The sequence below is a fragment of the Salmo trutta genome, unplaced genomic scaffold, assembly GCF_901001165.1.
Source record: "Salmo trutta unplaced genomic scaffold, fSalTru1.1, whole genome shotgun sequence".
NCBI classification, from domain to species: domain Eukaryota; kingdom Metazoa; phylum Chordata; class Actinopteri; order Salmoniformes; family Salmonidae; genus Salmo; species Salmo trutta.
This window is the reverse complement of record NW_021822992.1, coordinates 3,535,023-3,557,332: the sequence shown is the minus strand read 5'-3', so window position 1 is coordinate 3,557,332 and position 22,310 is coordinate 3,535,023. Positions and strand designations below refer to the sequence as shown.

The window sequence follows — 22,310 nt, the reverse complement described above, 5'->3', positions numbered from 1 at the left end:
GGAAAGGTGGTGACATCAGGAGCAGGTAGAGAGGAAAGGTGTTAATATCAGGAGCAGGTAGAGAGGAAAGGTGGTGATATCAGGAGCAGGTAGAGAGGAAAGGTGTTAATATCAGGAGCAGGTAGAGAGGAAAGGTGGTGATATCAGGAGCAGGTAGAGAGGAAAGGTGGTGATATCAGGAGCAGGTAGAGAGGAAAGGTGTTAATATCAGGAGCAGGTAGGGAGGAAAGGTGGTGATATCAACAGCAGGTAGAGAGGAAAGGTGGTGATATCAGGAGCAGGTAGAGAGGAAAGGTGGTGATATCAGGAGCAGGTAGAGAGGAAAGGTGGTGATATCAGGAGCAGGTAGAGAGGAAAGGTGGTGATATCAGGAGCAGGTAGAGAGGAAAGGTGGTGATATCAGGAGCAGGTAGAGAGGAAAGGTGGTGATATCAGGAGCAGGTAGAGAGGAAAGGTGTTAATATCAGGAGCAGGTAGAGAGGAAAGGTGGTGATATCAGGAGCAGGTAGAGAGGAAAGGTGGTGATATCAGGAGCAGGTAGAGAGGAAAGGTGGTGATATCAGGAGCAGGTAGAGAGGAAAGGTGTTAATATCAGGAGCAGGTAGAGAGGAAAGGTGGTGATATCAGGAGCAGGTAGAGAGGAAAGGTGTTAATATCAGGAGCAGGTAGAGAGGAAAGGTGGAGACATCAGGAGCAGGTAGAGAGGAAAGGTGTTAATATCAGGAGCAGGTAGAGAGGAAAGGTGTTAATATCAGGAGCAGGTAGAGAGGAAAGGTGTTAATATCAGGAGCAGGTAGAGAGGAAAGGTGTTAATATCAGGAGCAGGTAGAGAGGAAAGGTGGTGATATCAGGAGCAGGTAGAGAGGAAAGGTGTTAATATCAGGAGCAGGTAGAGAGGAAAGGTGTTAATATCAGGAGCAGGTAGAGAGGAAAGGTGTTAATATCAGGAGCAGGTAGAGAGGAAAGGTGGTGACATCAGGAGCAGGTATTTAAAAAAAAAAAAAGTATGTATTTTTTAAATTTATTTTTAATTTTAAGCCCCCGTCCCCGCAGGAGGCCTTTTGGTAGGCCGTCATTGTAAATAAAAATGTGTTCTTAACTGACTTGCCTAATTTAAATAAAGGTTAAATAAAAAATCAAAATAAATAAATGTTGAGAGGAAAGGTAGTGAACTGACAGCACATTATGTTTAAATCATTTTTTAACGACCTGTATAATTACTAGCCAGTACAGTGAACCTAAAAATGACTGTATACCACAATTCTCTTTGGTAATACTACATAGAATCTAACTTTCTGAATGATGGGAGTATTAGCTTGCCCTCGTGTGGCCAAGTCCCATTGTTCACTGGTTCATGTTTCCGGGGGGGGGAGTTTCAATGTAACACCACAACATTGAGCTATCAGACAGCACAGGTTTGTGAATGATTTTAAGATGTAGCTTCTTATGTTATATCACTTAATGATCAGGTTGTTAGGGACGTTTTTCCACTGTACTTTGGGGATGTTATTAAAGTCTACGCTTTTAGAAATCCGCATGTTTATAAGGGCTTATAACTGAAGGACATGGCTAGTCAGCTAGCTCTTGCCCATCGCACGAAGACAACAACAATAAGGTTCCTCTGCATGGGTCAGATGCGCATGTGTAGATCTCTTAGTTGGGACCGGACGCATGTCCCTTGTACCTGAGCTAGTGTCTATCTGCCTCAGTTAGCACAGACAGGGGACTATTATGGGCTGGTAGCTGCACACATACGACCTAGCAATCAACTCTGGCCAACTGTTTTACAGTTCAATAACAGTGCTGATTCATCTCTGTTTCCCTCCCTCTGTTCCTCTCTCTGTTTCCCTCCCTTGCTCTTCCTCTCTGTTTCCCTCCCTCTGTTCCTCTCTCTGTTTCCCTCCCTTGCTCTTCCTCTCTCTGTTTCCCTCCCTCTGTTCCTCTCTCTGTTTCCCTCCCTTGCTCTTCCTCTCTCTGTTTCCCTCCCTTGCTCTTCCTCTCTCTGTTTCCCTCCCTCTGTTCCTCTCTGTTTCCCTCCCTTGCTTTTCCTCTCTCTGTTTCCCTCCCTCTGTTCCTCTCTGTTTCCCTCCCTTGCTCTTCCTCTCTCTGTTTCCCTCCCTCTGCTCCCCTCTTTCCCTTGCTCAGTCCCTCTCTCCTATCTGTTTCTATCCCTCCATCCTTCTGTCCTACCTTTCCCTGGTAGCAGCAGCATGGTTCTGTCTGCAGCCGGGCAGCACCTGCTCAGGGTCAGTCGGCCTGGTGCCTGGGGGCAGCACCTCCTCCTCAGGGTCAGTCGGCCTGGTGCCTGGGGGCAGCACCTCCTCCTCAGGGTCAGTTGGCCTGGTGCCTGGGGGCAGCACCACCTCCTCAGGGGGATTGGATCTGTTTCCACCACTGCTAAGGGCTTCCAGGAGAAGGAGATCAGAGAGAAACTCCAAGCTTTCCCTGGGGGATCTATAGACCTCGTCAAACAGGAGTCAGGCATCGCTGTACTGACCGTCAACAACCCTGCTCGCATGAACGCTTTCTCTGGTACGGAAGCACTGTCTAATGTTCTATTATATTCACTGATCTGACTGTTGCTCTTTGCTAACCTGCAATTCAGACTAAATATCACTCCGATTATCTGTGGTTTTCTCTTCACCAAACGGAGCGAAATATATATATATATATAACTCTTTGTTTCTCCTGAGAATGACAGTGGGACTAAGGGGGCTGGTGCTCAATGAACTGGGTTGCGTTAAGTAGGGCACACTGTAGCAAAACGTTTAGCAACAGATGACATAAAAATGTGTTTATTTGGATCCCCATTAGCTTTTGCAGCAGCTGCACTTCCTGGGGGCCCACAAAAAAACTGATACACTGATGAACAAGGACTTATAATACAACATCTAGAAACAATACAACAAAACATTTAATAATACAACATCTAGAAACAATACAACATCTAGAAACAATACAACAAAACATTTAACAATACAACATCTAGAAACAATACAACATCTAGAAACAATACAACAAAACATTTAATAATACAACATCTAGAAACAATACAACATCTAGAAACAATACAACAAAACATTTAACAATACAACATCTAGAAACAATACAACATCTAGAAACAATACAACATCTAGAAACAATACAACATATAGAAACAATACAACAAAACATTTAACAATACAACATATAGAAATAATACAACATCTAGAAACAATACAACATATAGAAACAATACAACATATAGAAACAATACAACATCTAGAAACAATACAACATATAGAAACAATACAACAAAACATTTAACAATACAACATCTAGAAACAATACAACATCTAGAAACAATACAACATCTAGAAACAATACAACAAAACATCAAACAATACAACAAAACAATGTGTGTTTGTTTGTGTCCCCTCACAGTCTCCGTCGTTCCATGAGATGTTGTTTAATCCGGGGTTTTTTTAAAGGTAATTTTGCTGTTCGTTTGAGTAATTGGGAGATGGGAGCTCCATTCAATCATGGCTCTGTATAATACTGTGCATTACCGTGAATTCATTTTGGACTTGGGGACTGTGAAGAGACCCCTGGGTGTCTGAGCATTACCGTGAATTCATTTTGGACTTGGGGACTGTGAAGAGACCCCTGGGTGTCTGAGCATTACCGTGAATTCATTTTGGACTTGGGGACTGTGAAGAGACCCCTGGGTGTCTGAGCATTACCGTGAATTCATTTTGGACTTGGGGGCTGTGAAGAGACCCCTGGGTGTCTGAGCATTACCGTGAATTCATTTTGGACTTGGCGACTATGAAGAGACCCCTGGGTGTCTGAGCATTACCGTGAATTCATTTTGGACTTGGGGGCTGTGAAGAGACCCCTGGGTGTCTGTGTATTACCGTGAATTCATTTTGGACTTGGGGACTGTGAAGAGACCCCTGGGTGTCTGAGCATTACCGTGAATTCATTTTGGACTTGGGGGCTGTGAAGAGACCCCTGGGTGTCTGAGCATTACCGTGAATTCATTTTGGACTTGGGGGCTGTGAAGAGACCCCTGGGTGTCTGAGCTGAATGCTATTTGATTATGCGGACTATCTAGAATTCTCATCACAGTTCATCTCTCGTCAATCCTTAACCTCATATTGAACATGTTCAGGTTGTACCTCCCTGTTTCACGCAGGTTCAAAATGTTTTATCTCTACTGAACACTACCCTGTTTTCCTCCAGGTTCTATGATGGTGGAGCTGGAGGAGAGGGTGTCCCAGCTAGAGGAGTGGACGGAGGGCAAAGGTCTCATCATCCAGGGGGCTGCTGGGACATTCTGCTCTGGGTCAGACCTCAACGCGGTCAGGGCTATGTCCAACCCTCAGGTCAGTCCTCAATGTTATCAGAGATATATCTAACCCTCAGGTCAGTCCTCAATGTTGTCAGAGATATATCCAACCCTCAGGTCAGTCCTCAATGTTATCAGAGATATATCCAACCCTCAGGTCAGTCCTCAATGTTATCAGAGATATATCCAACCCTCAGGTCAGTCCTCAATGTTATCAGAGATATATCCAACCCTCAGGTCAGTCCTCAATGTTATCAGAGATATATCCAACCCTCAGGTCAGTCCTCAATGTTATCAGAGATATATCCAACCCTCAGGTCAGTCCTCAATGTTATCAGAGATATATCCAACCCTCAGGTCAGTCCTCAATGTTATCAGAGATATATCCAACCCTCAGGTCAGTCTCTCTGGTCCCTCATCTCTGAGGTTCTCTCTCTGAAAGACCAGTAGGAAGCTCAGTGAACAGTTTTTATTCAGTCACATTGTATTGGGGCACTCCTACTTCCATCCAATCTGACTTTCTAAACCACGTGTCCAACTCATTCCACGGAGGGCCGACTGCCTGCGGGGTTTTCCATCCTCCCTTGTACTTGATTAATTAAGGTCACTAATTAGTAAGGAACTCCCCTCACCTGGTTGTCCAGATGTTAACTGAAAGGAAAAACCCAAAACCAGCAGACACTACCAGGCCCTCCATGGAATGAGTTGGACCTCCTGGTCTAAAATGATGCGTCTTGTCTTTCAGGATGGGATGAAGATGTGTATGTTCATGCAGAATGTCCTGATCAGGCTACTGAGGTAGGACCCTCTGTAGTAGGACCCTCCCCTCTGTGGTAGTACCCTCTGTGGTAAGACCCTCCCCTCTGTGCTAGGGCCCTCTGTGCTAGGACCCTGCCCTCTGTGCTAGGACCCTGCCCTCTGTGCTAGGACCCTGCCCTCTGTGCTAGAACGTTCTAGATCAGTGTGTCATGCCAGACGTTCTGTGCCACACTAACCCATGTGTTCTGTGTTGAAGGCTTCCTCTGTTGTCTGTAGCTCTGGTGGAAGGGAGCGCACTGGGAGGAGGAGCTGAGCTCACTACTGCCTGTGACTTTAGGTACAGTAACGTGACTCGTCGTCCATAGATGGCACCATTGTGTTTATTCAACTTTAGGCCTACATCCAGATAGTGGAGAATCAAATGTATTTATAAAGCCCTTCTTATATCAGCTGATATATCAAAGTGCTGTACAGAAACCCAGCCTAAAACCCCCCAAAACAGCAAGCAATGCAGGTGTAGAAGCACGGTGGCTAGGAAAAACTCCCTAGAAAGGCCAGAACCTAGGAAGAAACCTAGAGAGGAACCAGGCTATGAGGGGTGGCCAGTCCTCTTCTGGCTGTGCCGGGTGGAGATTATAACAGAACATGGCCAAGATGAGAGAAAAGTAGAGTGCACATTAAAAAAAAAAAGGCCTTTTTCAAGAAATATCAAAAAAACAAAATCCACCAAGTTTCCAATAATCTCTAAACCAATGTCACGGTCTCTCCCTGCTAGGTTGATGGTGCCAGGCAGTATGATCCGGTTTGTCCATAAACACATGGGTCTGGTCCCTGGTTGGGGAGGTGCAGCTAGATTGGTACGCATCGTAGGCAGCCAGAACGCCCTGAAGATGCTGAGTGGCGCTTTGAAAGTAGACCCAGAGATGGGGCTTCAGATCGGGCTCGCGGACGGCGTCCTGGAGGGTTCCCTGGATGGGTCTGGAGCCAATGCCCTCCTGGAGGCAGAGCAGTGGTTGGGTTGCTACACCACAGGTCCAGCCTCGGTCATCAGAGCCATAAAGAACGTGGTGGTGTCTGGGAGAGAGCTCCCCCTAGATGTGGCCCTGAGGACTGAGAGGGATGTGTTCGGGACAGTGTGGGGAGGTCCGGCTAACCTACAGGCTCTGGCCAGTAAAGCCAAACACAAGTGAATTAACTAGTGTTGCGATTACATTGTATTCTCGTCCTAATGTTCTGGAGAAACCTAGAACGTCTGGAATGGAAGCCGTCCCACCAACCCAAACTGAGAAGACGAGAATGCAACGTAGAGGGTCTGAACTCAACCAGAACACGCTGAACTAGTGTATTCATTCTGACGATTCTGTTGCTAAAAAAAAAAGTATCTTAAAACAGACGTAAACGAATCCTACCTGTATTTGTCCAATAGCAACTATAGTTTTAGTTTTGGACCGATTTGGCAGAATGAATACATCCCTGGACTATGCTCTGGGAGTTTGACAGTACCCAATGACAGATTTATATTGCTGTGTTGTGAGTGACCACTAACAATCAATTATTTTAGTGAAAGAATTGTTGCTGACTGTCGGGACAATAATATGGGTCCCATTTATCAGTGGAGAGTCAGATATGATGCTAGTTGTGACATGTGAAGATGGTATTGTGCCTTTTGGCCTTCGTGGCTCTACTACAGTCCATTAACACCAGGGGTGACTGAACACCAGGGGGGGACCCAACGCCGGGGGGGGACCCAACGCCGGGGGGGACCCAACGCCGGGGGGGGGACCCAACGCCGGGGGGGGGGGGGGGGGGAACCCAACGCCGGGGGGGGGGGAACCCAACGCCGGGGGGGGACCCAACGCCGGGGGGGGACCCTCTTCATTACAATGCAAGCTTGATGTTAGAAGAAAAAAAAAACAAGTGCCCACATTTCTTAGTCTCTTCCACAATTTCTTCCATTGTACAACAATTACATGGCAAATACTAAAAACATATGACAAAACAAACTTGGGTCATCTTGAAGTCAATTTATTTAACAAAAACACATCTACAGCAAAAGAAGTGACTCAGCCAGACTACTTCTCCCCCTGTGGCTGATCAGGCATACTCCTGATGATGTCTGAATCCCCTGTGGACGATTTACAAAATAATTACAAATAAACCAGTCGTGAAAGAATAACAGTTTACACACACACACACGACATGTGACAACGCTTCACATTTGTCCCGTTTATCATGAAGAAAAAACCTCACCAGGGTCAATGATGGCCAGTGTACAGACTCTGAAGTACTTTCCACAGGCTGTGCCAAGCTCTATGTTGTTCCCACTGTAGTGGTGGACCCCAGTCTTAGCCAGCATAGCATAGTACTCTATCTCTGATTTCCTACAGGGAGAAGGGCAGAGTTCAAATCACTTTTAGAGTAGATTTACTGTAGTACAATATCGGTGCTGAGTTCAAATCACTTTTAGGGTGGATTCACTGTAGTACAATATCGGTGCTGAGTTCAAATCACTTTTAGAGTAGATTTACTGTAGTACAATATCGGTGCTGAGTTCAAATCACTTTTAGAGTGGATTCACTGTAGTACAATATCGGTGCTGAGTTCAAATCACTTTTAGGGTGGATTCACTGTAGTACAATATCGGTGCTGAGTTCAAATCACTTTTAGAGTGGATTCACTGTAGTACAATATCGGTGCTGAGTTCAAATCACTTTTAGGGTGGATTCACTGTAGTACAATATCGGTGCTGAGTTCAAATCACTTTTAGAGTGGATTCACTGTAGTACAATATCGGTGCTGAGTTCATATCACTTTTAGGGTGGATTCACTGTAGTACAATATCGGTGCTGAGTTCAAATCACTTTTAGAGTGGATTCACTGTAGTACAATATCGGTGCTGAGCAGGACTGCATAACCTTCCCTGAGGGAAAGAGGCTTCTGTACCAGCCAAGTAGTAACACACCCAACTGAAATAAATCAGTCAGTTGAAATAAATTCATTAGGCTCTAATCTATAGATTTCACACAACTGTGAATACAGAGATTGTGAATCTGTTGGTCACAGACACCTTAACAAAAAAAGGTAGGGGCGTGGATAAGAACCAGTCAGTATCTGGTGTGACCACTATTTACCTCATGCAGCGAGACACATCTCCTTCACATAGAGCTGATCAGGCTGTTGATTGAGGCCTGTGGAATGTTGGTCTCACTCCTTCTTCAATGGCTGTGCCAAAGTAGCTAGATATTGGCGGGAACTGGAACACAGTCGTACACTTCCATTCAGAGCATCCCAAACATGCTTAAAATGGGTGACATGTCTGGAGAGTATGCAGACCATAGAAGAACTGAGACATTTCCAGCTTCCAGGAATTGTGTACAGATTTCTTGCGACATGGGGCCATTCATCATCATGCTGAAAACAATAGAGCCTCAGGATCTCATCACAGTATCTCTGTGTAATCAGATTGCTATTGTGTTTGTTGTCTGTAGCTTTATGCCTGCCCATACTAGAACCCCACCTCCCCCCATGAGGCAGTCTGTTCACAACGTTCACATCAGCAAACCTGCTCGACCACACAACGCCAAATGCACCGGGTACAGTTGAAAACTGGGATTCATCCGTGAAGAACACACTTCTTCAGCGTGTCGTTGGCCATCGAAGGTGACCATTTGCCCACCGAAGTCGGGTTTACGACGCCAAACTGCATTCAGGTAAAGAAACCCTGGTGAGAACGACGAGCACGGAACTTCGATGAGCTTCCCCCTGAGACGCTTTCTGACAGTTTGGGTAGAAATTCTTCCATTTGTGCAAAACCCAGAGTTTAATCAGCTGTCTGGGTGATTGGGCTCAGACGACCCCCCCCCCCCCCCCCCCCCCCGCAGGTGAAGAAGCTGGATGTGGACGTCCTGGGTTGGCGTGGTTACACATGGTCAAGTTGGACGTACTTCTCTGGCAACAGCTCTGTGGACATCCCCGCAGTCAGCATGCCAATTGCATGCTCCAATCAAAACATCTGTGGCATTGTGCTTTGTGACAAAACTGCACATTTTTTAGAGTGGCCTTTTATTGCCCACCCCCCCCAGCACAAGGTGCACCTATGTAATGATCATGCTGTTTTAATCCGCTTCTTGATATGCCACACCTGTCAGGTGAATAGATTATCTTTAGCGAAGGCAAAATGCTCACAACAGGGTTTAAAACATTTTTTAAAAAAGTGAACACAATGTGAAAAAGCTTTTTTGTGTGTATGGAAACTATCTGGACGATCTTATTTCACTTCATGTCATGAGAAACAACACTTCACATGTTGCGTTTCTATTGTTTTTGTTCCGTGTATTTACCTGAGGGCAGGTGTGTTGTTGGCCAGGATGACCAGCTTGGCTTTGCCCTGGCGGATCATCCTCTGAGTCTGTTTGTAGCCCAGTACGTATTTACCGCTCTTCATCACCAGCTGAAGACGAGAGTTGATGGACTCCAGGGACTTTTTCTGGGGAGACAAACTGATTAGATGAGACCACGACTGTATAAATAGGATTCATCCGAGTGGCGCAGCGTCTCAGTGCTAGAGGAGTCACTACAGACCCTGGTTCGATTCCAGGCTGTATCACAACCTGCCGAGATTGGGGAGGCCCATAGGGCGGCGCACAATTGGCCCAACTTCGTTCGGGTTATGCCGTCTTTGTAAATAAGAATTTGTTCTTAATTGACAAAGTTAAATAAAGGTTACATTTAAAAAATGACAGAACACAAGGCAGTCCACGCGTCATGTCAATATGAACCAGACCAGACGAGGGCCCGGTTTCACAAAAGCATCTTACGACTAAGTTCATCGTTAGAACCTTCGTAGGAGCAATGTTAAATCTCCGAGCCGTTTCCCCCCCAAAAAATCAGCACTACTAAAGTTGTACTTAAACGCGAGTTATTTATCGACTGCCGCAGACCACCCGTAGAACAGCTAAGTGCGTCGTTACCTGCGTACCGTCCCCCCCCCCCCCCCCTACTGCGTCACTTTATACACAGATCTCGCTAAACATAGAATCATAGAAGTTGACTACAAATACAAAGTTGGCAATGTTTTTATAATTGTTACAAACAAGGGAAGGAAATGTGTTTAAATGAAAACCGCGATGACTGCATTAAGGTGAATAGCCTGCATACGGTATATGCTACACAGGCCTACACACTTCAATGATATCTAAGTCAATTTAATAATGTTCATTCAATGGGGTTTCATTTTACTATTTGGTCAAATGTATATGAATGGAGAAAGCTTACCCGAGATGAGCGCTGCCTTTATTATACATGCCTCAACGACGCACCTACCGAACGGTGTCGTGGTGTTTTTGGGGAAACGCATGTTACATCTACCGACCTAGGAAAGATGCACCGTAAAGACACTCGTAACCCTAAAGTTCCCTCGCTAACGCGGAAGCGGACCCTGCTTGGTCACTCACACTGGTATAAATGAACGATTTGAAAATAACATTTTACCCATCACCGATTAAGTTTAAGGATGTGCACAAACATTTCTATAAATGAACGTTTTTTTTTTTTTTCAATCGCAAACTCACAGTTTTCTTAGTGGCCACCATGTCTGCAGTTTAGATGTTACTAGTGATTACAATCTTGCGTTGACATGAACCGGAGAGTTTCGCTAAACGCACAGCACCCTACACTGTCAGGGAGTTGAATGAAAGAAGGACCACAACTCCCAGACTACAGTGCGTGTGTTTGGAAAACGAATCATCGCGAGAAGTGGAGTGAGATGTGCAGCAGACTGGCACCAGATTTGAAAACATTTCAGTCCTAAACAAACACACACCGTTCATTACGAGGACGAGGAGACGGGCCGGTATACGGTACAACACGATACGTCTCTTTGGAATGAATGTCCGACATTTCTAGCTACATTTGAGGTTTTCCTTTTGGCTCTGAAGTATGTAAACAACACTGTCTTTCTGAAACAATAGCTAGGTAAGTAACGGTAGCTAGCTTGCTACGTAACGTTAACGTTTCTGTTTTGACGCTAGCTAGCTAGCCAGCGGGCTAATGGGTCTCTCTAGGGACAGAGGGGAGCCAGTGGACCCGGACTCAGTCCAGGTTTTTCTCTAGGGACAGAGGGGACTCAGTCCAGGTTTTTCCATGGGAACGGAGGGAACTCAGTCCAGGTTTTTCTCTAGGGACAGTGGGGAGCTAGTCCAGGTTTTTCTCTAGGGACAGAGGGGAGCCAGTGGACCTGGACTCAGTCCAGGTTTTTCTCTAGGGACAGAGGGGAGCCAGTGGACCCGGACTCAGTCCAGGTTTTTCTCTAGGGACAGAGGGGACTCAGTCCAGGTTTTTCTCTAGGGACAGTGGGGAGCCAGTGGACCTGGACTCAGTCCAGGTTTTTCTCTAGGGACAGAGGGGAGCCAGTGGACCCGGACTCAGTCCAGGTTTTTCTCTAGGGACAGAGGGGAGCCAGTGGACCCGGACTCAGTCCAGGTTTTTCTCTAGGGACAGAGGGGAGCCAGTGGACCCGGACTGAGTCCAGGTTTTTCTCTAGGGACAGAGGGGAGCCAGTCCAGGTTTTTCTCTAGGGACAGAGGGGAGCCAGTGGACCCGGACTCAGTCCAGGTTTTTCTCTAGGGACAGAGGGGAGCCAGTCCAGGTTTTTCTCTAGGGACAGAGGGGAGCCAGTGGACCCGGACTCAGTCCAGGTTTTTTGGCGGTCGCTGTGTAGTTTTGAGCGGGTGCATGGTAGCCATGGAGATATCTAGACGGAACATTTTAAACCCCGAGCGAGGGGATTTAAACGCCGTTTATCAACGGCACACGACAGACAGCATAGCAACGATGGATGTGTTGTCACTGTCGTCGACTGTTAGCTTCTGGTTGTTTTTGTTTTATCCACTTGGAAAGTAGCTACTCTCATAACCTGTTAGCTATCGACCACTTCTTTTTTTAAATTGTTTTTTTTTAGCTATAGTCAGCTAGAAATATTTTTATTTTCCAAAATTGAGTACAGGTTACATGTTTGTCTAATTGTCTACTTTTAGCTAACTAGCTAGCTACATTAACTTAGGGTTAACGTTAGCAAACTAGCTTACAACAAAAGTGGCTTAATTAACACTTTTTTTTTTTGTCTAACTGCATTGTTTTTCTATGTCTCCTCACAGATCAGTTTGAAACACCAGACCAGTCACCTGGTGAATATTTGTGTTTCTACATCTGAAAGGGAGTATGAAGCAGTGTCTCAGACCAGATGTCAATTTCCACAAAGACCAGCAATATGGAGCTTGTCAAGACAGTGGATACCTGGACAGTGGTTACAGCTCTAAAATTGAGTTTGGAGACGATTTTAACCTCTCAAAGTGTTGTTCTTCAGATGGTTTTCATGAAACGCCTAAAGAGAACGTTTCACAGAAATGCGAACCTCTGTCACCCAGAAAGAACAGACAAAAAGAGGACGTCAGAAGTCCACAGAGAGACATTCTGAAGGAGCAGCCTTTACAGAACGGCTGGTGTGAAACTCCTAAAGTATCCAGGAGAGAGCCGATGCTGAGACGCCGTCTCCTTATGTCTAAATCTGCCACCGAGGGTAAAACTGCAGACCATACAGAAACACCATGCACTAAAAGGACAGACTCGTCAGCGAATGGGACACCTGAACACTGCTCAAATGTGGTCTTTGACTCACCAGATGCCTTTACTATTGGAGCTTTGGCTACAAGCACTTTAAAACCAGAAGATGCGCTTCTCTCCGGCAGGAAACTGCGCCTCCTCTTCTCTCTTGTAAAAACCTCAACACTTGAAGATGGTAAATGCAACGTGACCAACGTCACTCTCTTTGAGAGAAAGGCGTTTGCTACGTCGCTCTCGGATGCAGACCTGGAAGAGAGCAGTGTCCTCTCAGACCTCTCTACCACTGATATGCTGGAAACACACTGTAACAGAATAATACCCTCGGTGAAAGACGATTTCCAGACTCCAGTCAACAACAGCGTAGCGGCTGACCTCTCGGACAGCCTGAGTATCCTGAGCACCCCTACTCCTAAATACCACTTTGACACCCCCTCCTCCACCCCTACTCATAAACACTATGACCGCTCTGTGTCTGAGGACAGCGGCTTCAGCTCCTTGGCTCTGGATAAATCCCAGGACTCCACGCTAGACAATGATGGTTCCTTCCAGGAGATGCTGCTGTCGTCATCGGGTAGCTCCAGGTGCAAGGAGACCCCCAGCAGGCTGGCTGAGATGAAGAGGAGGTAGGCTCCATAGCTTTTTGACTTCCATTGAATGACCTAGAACTGTGTTTGTCATCGCCAATCCTTGTACCCTCAACAGTGTGTATATATATATATATATATATGTATGTATGTATGTATGTATGTATGTATGTATGTGTGTGTGTGTGTGTGTGTGTGTGTGTGTGTGTGTGTGTGTGTGTGTGTGTGTGTGTGTGTGTGTGTGTGTGTGCTTTTGGGGGGGTACTCAAGGACCGGAGTTGAGATACATTGCCTTAGAACGTTTCAGTGTTGTATATTTATGGTGTTTTGTAGCTAATTATTGTAATATTTAATCATTTTAGTTGTACTTGGTGTATTTCAGTTTGTTGCTTGTTTCCTGTAACCGATGTGAAATGGCAGGCTAGTTTGTGGTGGTGTGGCGCTAATAGCGTTTCAATCGGTGACGTCACTCGCTATGAGACCTTGAAGTAGTTGTTCCCCTTTGCTCTGCAAGGGCTGCGGCTTTTGTGGAGCGATGGGTAACGATGCTTCGAGGGTGACTGTTGTCGATGTGTGCAGAGGGTCCCTGGTTCGAGCCCAGGTTGGGGCGAGGAGACGGACGGACGCTATACTGTTACACTTCCAGGTTTTTCTTTTTGTAAAGTTATTTATGAAGTAAAAAAAAAAAAAATGATCATCAGGTCCAGACTGGAACGCCAGCGTCGCCTCTCCACTCTCCGAGAGGGGGGTTCCCAGTCTGAGGGGGACCGGGATGTGAGGAACCTGGCAGCCCACAGAGCTCATCGCAGAGAGAAGAACCTGATATCCCAGGGACATCTGGAGCGCGGCATCTTCAAAGAGGATGACGACAGTGACGTCTTCCTGGATGTGACGCCGCCGAAAACAACCACTGCTAAGCTAGAGGACCTGTCCTTCACGCCGGCCCTACAGATGGTCCAGGCCATGTCCCAGAGGACATCCAGGATGTTGTTGGAGCACACCAGTCTGGAGGAACTGCTGAGGGTCTCTGAGAAGGAGGCCTTCAGGACCGACATGCCCCTGGCTGGGCTGATCGGCAGGAAGATGGGCCTGGGGAAGGTAGACATCTTTACTGAGCTAAAGAAGAAGAATCTCAGACACATCCTGGCTAAGATCCTCAATCAGCTGTCCTCTGAAGATGTCTATAGGTGAGGGTTTTATACACTACCTCCAGAAAGTATTCATACCCCTTGACTTATTCCACATTTTGTTGTGTTACAGCCTGAATTCAAAATGGATTAAATTGATTTTTTTTTTCTCTCACAATACACCATAATGACCAGTGAAAACATGTTTTTAAAAATTGTAGCAAATTTATAGAAAATGTAAATACAGATATCTCATTTACGTATGTTTTCACACTCCTCTGAGTCGATACTTTGTAGAAGCAACTCTCGCGGCGGATACAGCTTTTGAGTCTCGTCTTGGGTCTGTCTGTCAGCTTTGCACATCTGGATTTTAGGATTTTTATTCCTTGTTTCCATCTGGCCGTTCTCTCCTATAAAGCCCAGATTGGTGAAGTATTGTAGAGACTGATTAGCAGGTTCTCTTCCATCTCAGCCAAGGAACTCTGTAGTTCTGTCAGAGTGGTCATTGGGGTTCATGGTGACTTCTTGTCCGGTTGCTCAGTTTGTTCGGACGGCCAGCTCTAGACAGAGTCTAGGTAGTTCCATGTATTTTTCAATTTCCTAATGACGGAGACCACTGTACATTTACATTTTAGTCATTTAGCAGATGCTCTTATCCAGAGCGATTTACAGTAGTGAATGCATACATTTCATACATTTTGTTTCTCCGTACTGGTCCCCCGTGGGAATCGAACCCACAACCCTGGCGTTGCAAACACCATGCTCTACCAACAGAGCTACACGGGACTGTACTCTTGTAAACTTTCAACACTCAAATAGTTTTATACCCTTCCCCCAGATATATGGCTCATCACGGCTCTCTACAGACAGTTCCTTGGACTTCATGGTATAGTTCCTGCTCTGATATAACCGGTCAACCCTGGGACCTTTATATAGACAGGTGTGTTTCTCTCTAAATCATGTCCAAACCATTGAATTGGATACAGGTGGACTCCAATCAAATTGTAGCGAAGTCTCACGGACGATCAAAGGAAAATCGGATGCAACCTGAGCTCAATTTGGAGTGTCATAAAACAAAGGGGTCTGAATACTTAAGTAAATAAGATTTCTGTATTTCCTTTTTATAAAATGTGGACAGATTTGAAAACATGTTTTCACTTTGTCATTTTGTTGGGGGGGGTTATTGTGTGCAAATGGGTGAGAAAACAATACATTTTGAATTCAGGCTGTAACACAACAAAAATGTGGAATAAGTCCAGGGGTCTATGAATACTTTCTGAAGGCAGTGTGATACAGATTTACTAACGTGTGTGTGACATATGGAAACACTTATCTCCCTCACTAGCTTTAAGCACCAGCTATCAGAGCGGCTCACAGATCACTGCACCTGTACATAGCCCATCTATAATTTAGCCTAAACAGCTACCTCTTCCCCTACTGTATTTATTTATTTTGCTCCTTTGCACCATATTATTTATATTTTAACTTTGAACTTTCTTCAAATTACAAATCTACCATTCCAGTGTTTTTCTTGCTATACTTTATTTACTTTGCCACCATGGCCTTTTTTTTGCCTTTACCTCCCTTATCTCACCTCATTTGCTCACATTGTATATAGACTTATTTTTCTACTGTATTATTGACTGTATGTTTGTTTTACTCCATGTGTAACTCTGTGTTTTTGTATGTTGTCGAACTGCTTTGCTTTATCTTGGCCAGGTCGCAATTGTAAATGAGAACTTGTTCTCAACTTGCCTACCTGGTTAAATTAAGGTGAAATAAATAAAATAAAAATAAATATGTAATGAAAAAGCTTGCTAGAACATTATATAACACATCATTGTCATGACATTGTTGTGTGTGTTCTGCTGGTCTACAGGGTTGGTCAGGTGACCCATAGCTGGAATGAGATCATAGTTCAGAACAAGGTGTCCAGCCGCAGGAGGAGAGACTACCTGAAGGACGTCAAGGCAGCTCTGGAGGTGAGGTTGTCGCCTGTAACCGTGTTTCAGCATTGATATAGAGAAGCGCTATGTCTGGGCCCGTATTATTAGTGTCACAGTAGGAGTGCCTGAACTAGGATCAGGTCCCATCTGTCCGTGTAGTCTTATTCATTAGGATCTAGGATCAGGTCCATGTAGTCTTATTCATTAGGATCTAGGATCAGGTCCATGTAGTCTTATTCATTAGGATCAGGTCCCATCTGTCCATGTAGTCTTATTCATTAGGATCTAGGATCAGGTCCATGTAGTCTTATTCATTAGGATCAGGTCCCATCTGTCCATGTAGTCTTATTCATTAGGATCTAGGATCAGGTCCGTGTAGTCTTATTCATTAGGATCTAGGATCAGGTCCATGTAGTCTTATTCATTAGGATCAGGTCCCATCTGTCCATGTAGTCTTATTCATTAGGCTCTAGGATCAGGTCCATGTAGTGTTATTCATTAGGCTCTAGGATCAGGTCCATGTAGTCTTATTCATTAGGATCTAGGATCAGGTCCATGTAGTCTTATTCATTAGGATCTAGGATCAGGTCCATGTAGTCTTATTCATTAGGATCAGGTCCATATAGTCAGTAGGGTCTAGGGTCAGGTCCATGTAGTCTTATTCATTAGGATCTAGGATCAGGTCCATGTAGTCTTATTCATTAGGATCAGGTCCATGTAGTCAGTAGGGTCTAGGGTCAGGCCCATTTAGTCAGTAGGGTCTAGGATCAGGTCCATGTAGTCTTAGTCAGTAGGGTCTAGGATCACGTCCATGTAGTCTTAGTCAGTAGGGTCTAGGATCAGGTCCATGTAGTCAGTAGGGTCTAGGATCAGGTCCATGTAGGGTCTAGGATCAGGTCCATGTAGTCTTAGTCAGTAGGGTGTAGGATCAGGTCCATGTAGTCTTAGTCATTAGGATCTAGGATCAGGTCCATGGAGTCTTATTCATTAGGATCAGGTCCATGTAGTCAGTAGGGTCTAGGGTCAGGTCCGTGTAGTCAGTAGGGTCTAGGATCAGGTCCATGTAGGGTCTAGGATCAGGTCCATGTAGTCTTAGTCAGTAGGGTCTAGGATCAGGTCCATGTAGTCTTAGTCATTAGGGTCTAGGATCAGGTCCATGTAGTCAGTAGGGTCTAGGGTCAGGTCCGTGTAGCCATTAGGGTCTAGGGTCAGGTCCGTGTAGCCATTAGGGTCTAGGGTCAGGTCCATGTAGTCTTTAGGGTCTAGGGTCAGGTCCATGTAGTCTTTAGGGTCTAGGGTCAGGTCCATGTAGTCGTTAGGGTCTAGGGTCAGGTCCATGTAGTCGTTAGGGTCTAGGATCAGGTCCATGTAGTCGTTAGGGTCTAGGATCAGGTCCATGTAGTCGTTAGGGTCTAGGATCAGGTCCATGTAGTCGTTAGGGTCTAGGATCAGGTCCATGTAGTCGTTAGGGTCTAGGATCAGGTCCATGTAGTCGTTAGGGTCTAGGATCAGGTCCATGTAGTCGTTAGGGTCTAGGATCAGGTCCATGTAGTCGTTAGGGTCTAGGATCAGGTCCATGTAGTCGTTAGGGTCTAGGATCAGGTCCATGTAGTCGTTAGGGTCTAGGATCAGGTCCATGTAGTCGTTAGGGTCTAGGATCAGGTCCATGTAGTCGTTAGGGTCTAGGATCAGGTCCATGTAGTCGTTAGGGTCTGGGATCAGGTCCATGTAGTCGTTAGGGTCTGGGATCAGGTCCATGTAGTCGTTAGGGTCTGGGATCAGGTCCATGTAGTCGTTAGGGTCTGGGATCAGGTCCATGTAGTCGTTAGGGTCTGGGATCAGGTCCGTGTAGTCAGTAGGGTCTAGGGTCAGGTCCGTGTAGTCAGTAGGGTCTAGGGTCAGGTCCGTGTAGTCAGTAGGGTCTAGGGTCAGGTCCGTGTAGTCAGTAGGGTCTAGGGTCAGGTCCGTGTAGTCAGTAGGGTCTAGGGTCAGGTCCGTGTAGTCAGTAGGGTCTAGGGTCAGGTCCGTGTAGTCAGTAGGGTCTAGGGTCAGGTCCGTGTAGTCAGTAGGGTCTAGGGTCAGGTCCGTGTAGCCATTAGGGTCTAGGATCAGGTCCGTGTAGCCATTAGGGTCTAGGATCAGGTCCGTGTAGCCATTAGGGTCTAGGATCAGGTCCGTGTAGCCATTAGGGTCTAGGATCAGGTCCGTGTAGTCGTTAGGGTCTAGGATCAGGTCCGTGTAGTCTTAGCCAGTAGGGTCTAGGATCAGGTCCGTGTAGTCTTAGTCATTAGGGTCTAGGATCAGGTCCATGTAGGGTCTAGGATCAGGTCTGTGTAGCCAGTAGGGTCTAGGATCAGGTCCGTGTAGGGTCTAGGATCAGGTCTGTGTAGCCAGTAGGGTCTAGGATCAGGTCCGTGTAGGGTCTAGGATCAGGTCCGTGTAGCCAGTAGGGTCTAGGATCAGGTCCGTGTAGTCAGTAGGGTCTAGGATCAGGTCCATGTAGTCTTAGCCAGTAGGGTCTAGGATCAGGTCCGTGTAGTCTTAGTCATTAGGGTCTAGGATCAGGTCCGTGTAGTCTTAGTCATTAGGGTCTAGGATCAGGTCCATGTAGGGTCTAGGATCAGGTCTGTGTAGCCAGTAGGGTCTAGGATCAGGTCCGTGTAGGGTCTAGGGTCAGGTCTGTGTAGCCAGTAGGGTCTAGGATCAGGTCCGTGTAGTCAGTAGGGTCTAGGATCAGGTCCGTGTAGCCAGTAGGGTCTAGGATCAGGTCCGTGTAGTCAGTAGGGTCTAGGATCAGGTCCATGTAGTCTTAGCCAGTAGGGTCTAGGATCAGGTCCGTGTAGGGTCTAGGATCAGGTCCATATAGTCTTAGCCAGTAGGGTCTAAAAAGACAAACTGATCCTAGATCACCACTCCTACTGAGACACTTTTATGAATATCACTTTTCTATATATATTTAGTACAAGGCTACTTTCACCAACACTGTTCATTTCCTGTGTGTGTGCAGCTTGGCAGTGCAGTCCACGTCCCTGATGCAGAGACCAGGTTGACCCTGCTGAGCCGGTCTGTCCTGAAGTCAGTCCAGGCCCAGTCCAGGACCCCCAATACCAGCATCCGTGGTACCCCACAGTCAGGAACGGCCACTTTAACCCCCGTCCAGCACAACTCAGCCAGCAAACAGGACCTGTTCATACAGGTGAGTCCAGGCCCAGTCCAGGACCCCCAGTACCAGCACAACTCAGCCAGCAAACAGGACCTGTTCATTCAGGTGAGTCCAGGCCCAGTCCAGGACCCCCAGTACCAGCACAACTCAGCCAGCAAACAGGACCTGTTCATTCAGGTGAGTCCAGGCCCAGTCCAGGACCCCCAGTACCAGCACAACTCAGCCAGCAAACAGGACCTGTTCATACAGGTGAGTCCAGGCCCAGTAACTTTATCAAATCAGCTAAATATGGATCCTTCCCTGTAGACAAGGACACTGGCTCTAATGTTGTATTGTGGATCCCTCCCTGTAGACAAGGACACTGGCTCTAATGTTGTATTGTGGATCCCTCCCTGTAGACAAGGACACTAGCTCTAATGTTGTATTGTGGATCCCTCCCTGTAGACAAGGACACTAGCTCTAATGTTGTATTGTGGATCCCTCCCTGTAGACAAGGACACTGGCTCTAATGTTGTATTGTGGATCCCTCCCTCTAGACAAGGACACTAGCTCTAATGTTGTATTGTGGATCCTTCCCTGTAGACAAGGACACTAGCTCTAATGTTGTATTGTGGATCCCTCCCTGTAGACAAGGACACTAGCTCTAATGTTGTATTGTGGATCCCTCCATGTAGACAAGGACACTAGCTCTAATGTTGTATTGTGGATCCTTCCCTGTAGACAAGGACACTAGCTCTAATGTTGTATTGTGGATCCCTCCCTGTAGACAAGGACACTAGCTCTGTTGTATTGTGGATCCTTCCCTGTAGACAAGGACACTAGCTCTGTTGTATTGTGGATCCTTCACTGTAGACAAGGACACTAGCTCTAATGTTGTATTGTGGATCCCTCCCTGTAGACAAGGACACTAGCTCTAATGTTGTATTGTGGATCCCTCCCTGTAGACAAGGACACTAGCTCTGTTGTATTGTGGATCCTTCCCTGTAGACAAGGACACTAGCTCTAATGTTGTATTGTGGATCCCTCCCTGAAGACAAGGACACTAGCTCTGTTGTATTGTGGATCCCTCCCTGAAGACAAGGACACTAGCTCTAATGTTGTATAGTGGATCCTTCCCTGTAGACAAGGACACTAGCTCTAATGTTGTATTGTGGATCCCTCCCTGTAGACAAGGACACTAGCTCTGTTGTATTGTGGATCCCTCCCTGAAGACAAGGACACTAGCTCTAATGTTGTATTGTGGATCCCTCCATGTAGACAAGGACACTAGCTCTGTTGTATTGTGGATCCTTCCCTGTGGACAAGGACACTAGCTCTGTTGTATTGTGGATCCCTCCCTGTAGACAAGGACACTAGCTCTAATGTTGTATTGTGGATCCCTCCCTGTAGACAAGGACACTAGCTCTAATGTTGTATTGTGGATCCCTCCCTGTAGACAAGGACACTAGCTCTAATGTTGTATTGTGGATCCCTCCATGTAGACAAGGACACTAGCTCTGTTGTATTGTGGATCCTTCCCTGTGGACAAGGACACTAGCTCTGTTGTATTGTGGATCCCTCCCTGTAGACAAGGACACTAGCTCTAATGTTGTATTGTGGATCCCTCCCTGTAGACAAGGACACTAGCTCTAATGTTGTATTGTGGATCCCTCCCTGTAGACAAGGACACTAGCTCTAATGTTGTATTGTGGATCCCTCCCTGTAGACAAGGACACTGGCTCTAATCTCTGTTATATTGTGTCCGTCCTCCTAGGTGGCCAAAACCCTCTTCACTGACGAATGTCTGAAGCCCTGCCCTCGATGCCGGCACCCTGCTCGGTGTCACTCCGTGAAAATGGAGGGTGTTTGTAGCAGCGTTGACTGCGGCTTCCAGTTCTGTACCAGCTGCCGTTGTGCCTTCCACGGGTCCAGAGAATGCGCTAGCCTGTCGGCCAAGCGGCGCAGCAAGAAGGACGTTCTTCCCGGGAGCGCTCAGAGCAAACGCAATGTCAGGAGATTGTGAATGTGTTTTTTTTTTTTTTTTTTATGTGTCGTTTTTGCAATTATTTGTACTTCCTGTTCCCTTTTTTTTTTTTTTATTTGTTTAGCTTGGATGTGTTTTTAATTATGGGTCGGAGAGGAGCACTGCCAGTAGAATCGATCAGAGATGAAATGGTTACTGAATGCTGGGCTCCTCCCGAGCTAATTCATTGACGTACAAGAATGTTGTCTCTCTTCTCAACTGAATTTTCATGGGTTTTATATGAATGTTTCTGTATACTGCTGTATATTGTCTACATTTACACACATTTATTTTAATAAAGTTATACTTTTTACATATTTATTTGACGTTGTCTCATAGGCATGTGAACAAGGACATAGGACAGATATTCATTGACTAAAGCTCAGCGTTCAACACCATAGTTCCCTCGATGCTCATCACTAAGCTAAGGACCCTGGGACTAAACACCACCCTCTGCAACTGGATCCTGGACTTCCTGACGGGCCGCCCCCAGGTGATGAGGGTAGGCAACAATATATCTGCCACACTGAACATCAACACTGGGGTCCCTCAGGGGTGCGTGCTCAGTCCCCTCCTGTACTGCCTGTTCACCCACGACTGCATGTCCAAACACGACTCCAACACCATCATTAAGTTTGCAGACGACACAACAGTGGTAGGCCTGATCACTGACAACGACGAGACAGCCTATAGGGAGGAGGTCAGAGACCTGGCCTGGTGGTGCCAGAATAACAACCTCTCCCTCAACGTAACCAAGACTAAGGAGATGATTGTGGACT

The 22,310-nt window shown here is 46.2% G+C and overlaps 3 protein-coding genes across 9 annotated transcripts; 2 read left to right on the top strand and 1 right to left on the bottom strand.

Annotated features, from left to right (window-relative positions):
- Positions 1 to 1,344: 1,344 nt before the first annotated feature.
- On the top strand, positions 1,345 to 6,467 carry LOC115187901 (ethylmalonyl-CoA decarboxylase). Its single transcript, XM_029746956.1, has 6 exons — positions 1,345 to 1,415; positions 2,146 to 2,532; positions 4,225 to 4,367; positions 5,076 to 5,128; positions 5,346 to 5,426; positions 5,865 to 6,467. Exons 2-6 carry the CDS (start codon positions 2,211 to 2,213, stop codon positions 6,277 to 6,279), a joined length of 1,014 nt encoding a protein of 337 aa, XP_029602816.1. The 5' UTR covers positions 1,345 to 1,415; positions 2,146 to 2,210; the 3' UTR covers positions 6,280 to 6,467.
- A 631-nt stretch (positions 6,468 to 7,098) lies between these two features.
- Positions 7,099 to 10,785, bottom strand: LOC115187903 (60S ribosomal protein L30). 2 transcript variants are annotated; one of them, XM_029746958.1, is made up of 4 exons: positions 10,660 to 10,785; positions 9,430 to 9,575; positions 7,340 to 7,470; positions 7,099 to 7,214 (listed from the first exon to the last, which is right to left on the bottom strand). In XM_029746958.1, exons 1-4 carry the CDS (start codon positions 10,678 to 10,680, stop codon positions 7,162 to 7,164), a joined length of 351 nt encoding a protein of 116 aa, XP_029602818.1. In that variant the 5' UTR covers positions 10,681 to 10,785; the 3' UTR covers positions 7,099 to 7,161. The 2 variants fall into 2 exon arrangements, with proteins under 2 accessions (XP_029602818.1, XP_029602819.1); XM_029746959.1 differs by lacking the exon at positions 10,660 to 10,785 and adding an exon at positions 10,364 to 10,488.
- A 7-nt stretch (positions 10,786 to 10,792) lies between these two features.
- Positions 10,793 to 21,848, top strand: LOC115187896 (F-box only protein 43). Of its 6 annotated transcripts, XM_029746945.1 has the most exons (8): positions 11,350 to 11,388; positions 11,472 to 11,701; positions 11,785 to 11,958; positions 12,244 to 13,332; positions 13,995 to 14,480; positions 16,300 to 16,402; positions 19,374 to 19,778; positions 21,283 to 21,848. In XM_029746945.1, exons 4-8 carry the CDS (start codon positions 12,308 to 12,310, stop codon positions 21,529 to 21,531), a joined length of 2,268 nt encoding a protein of 755 aa, XP_029602805.1. In that variant the 5' UTR covers positions 11,350 to 11,388; positions 11,472 to 11,701; positions 11,785 to 11,958; positions 12,244 to 12,307; the 3' UTR covers positions 21,532 to 21,848. The 6 variants fall into 6 exon arrangements, with proteins under 6 accessions (XP_029602808.1, XP_029602806.1, XP_029602809.1 ...); XM_029746948.1 differs by lacking the exons at positions 11,350 to 11,388; positions 11,472 to 11,701; positions 11,785 to 11,958 and adding an exon at positions 10,793 to 10,947; XM_029746946.1 differs by lacking the exons at positions 11,350 to 11,388; positions 11,472 to 11,701; positions 11,785 to 11,958 and adding an exon at positions 10,793 to 11,024.
- The last annotated feature ends 462 nt before the right edge of the window (positions 21,849 to 22,310 follow it).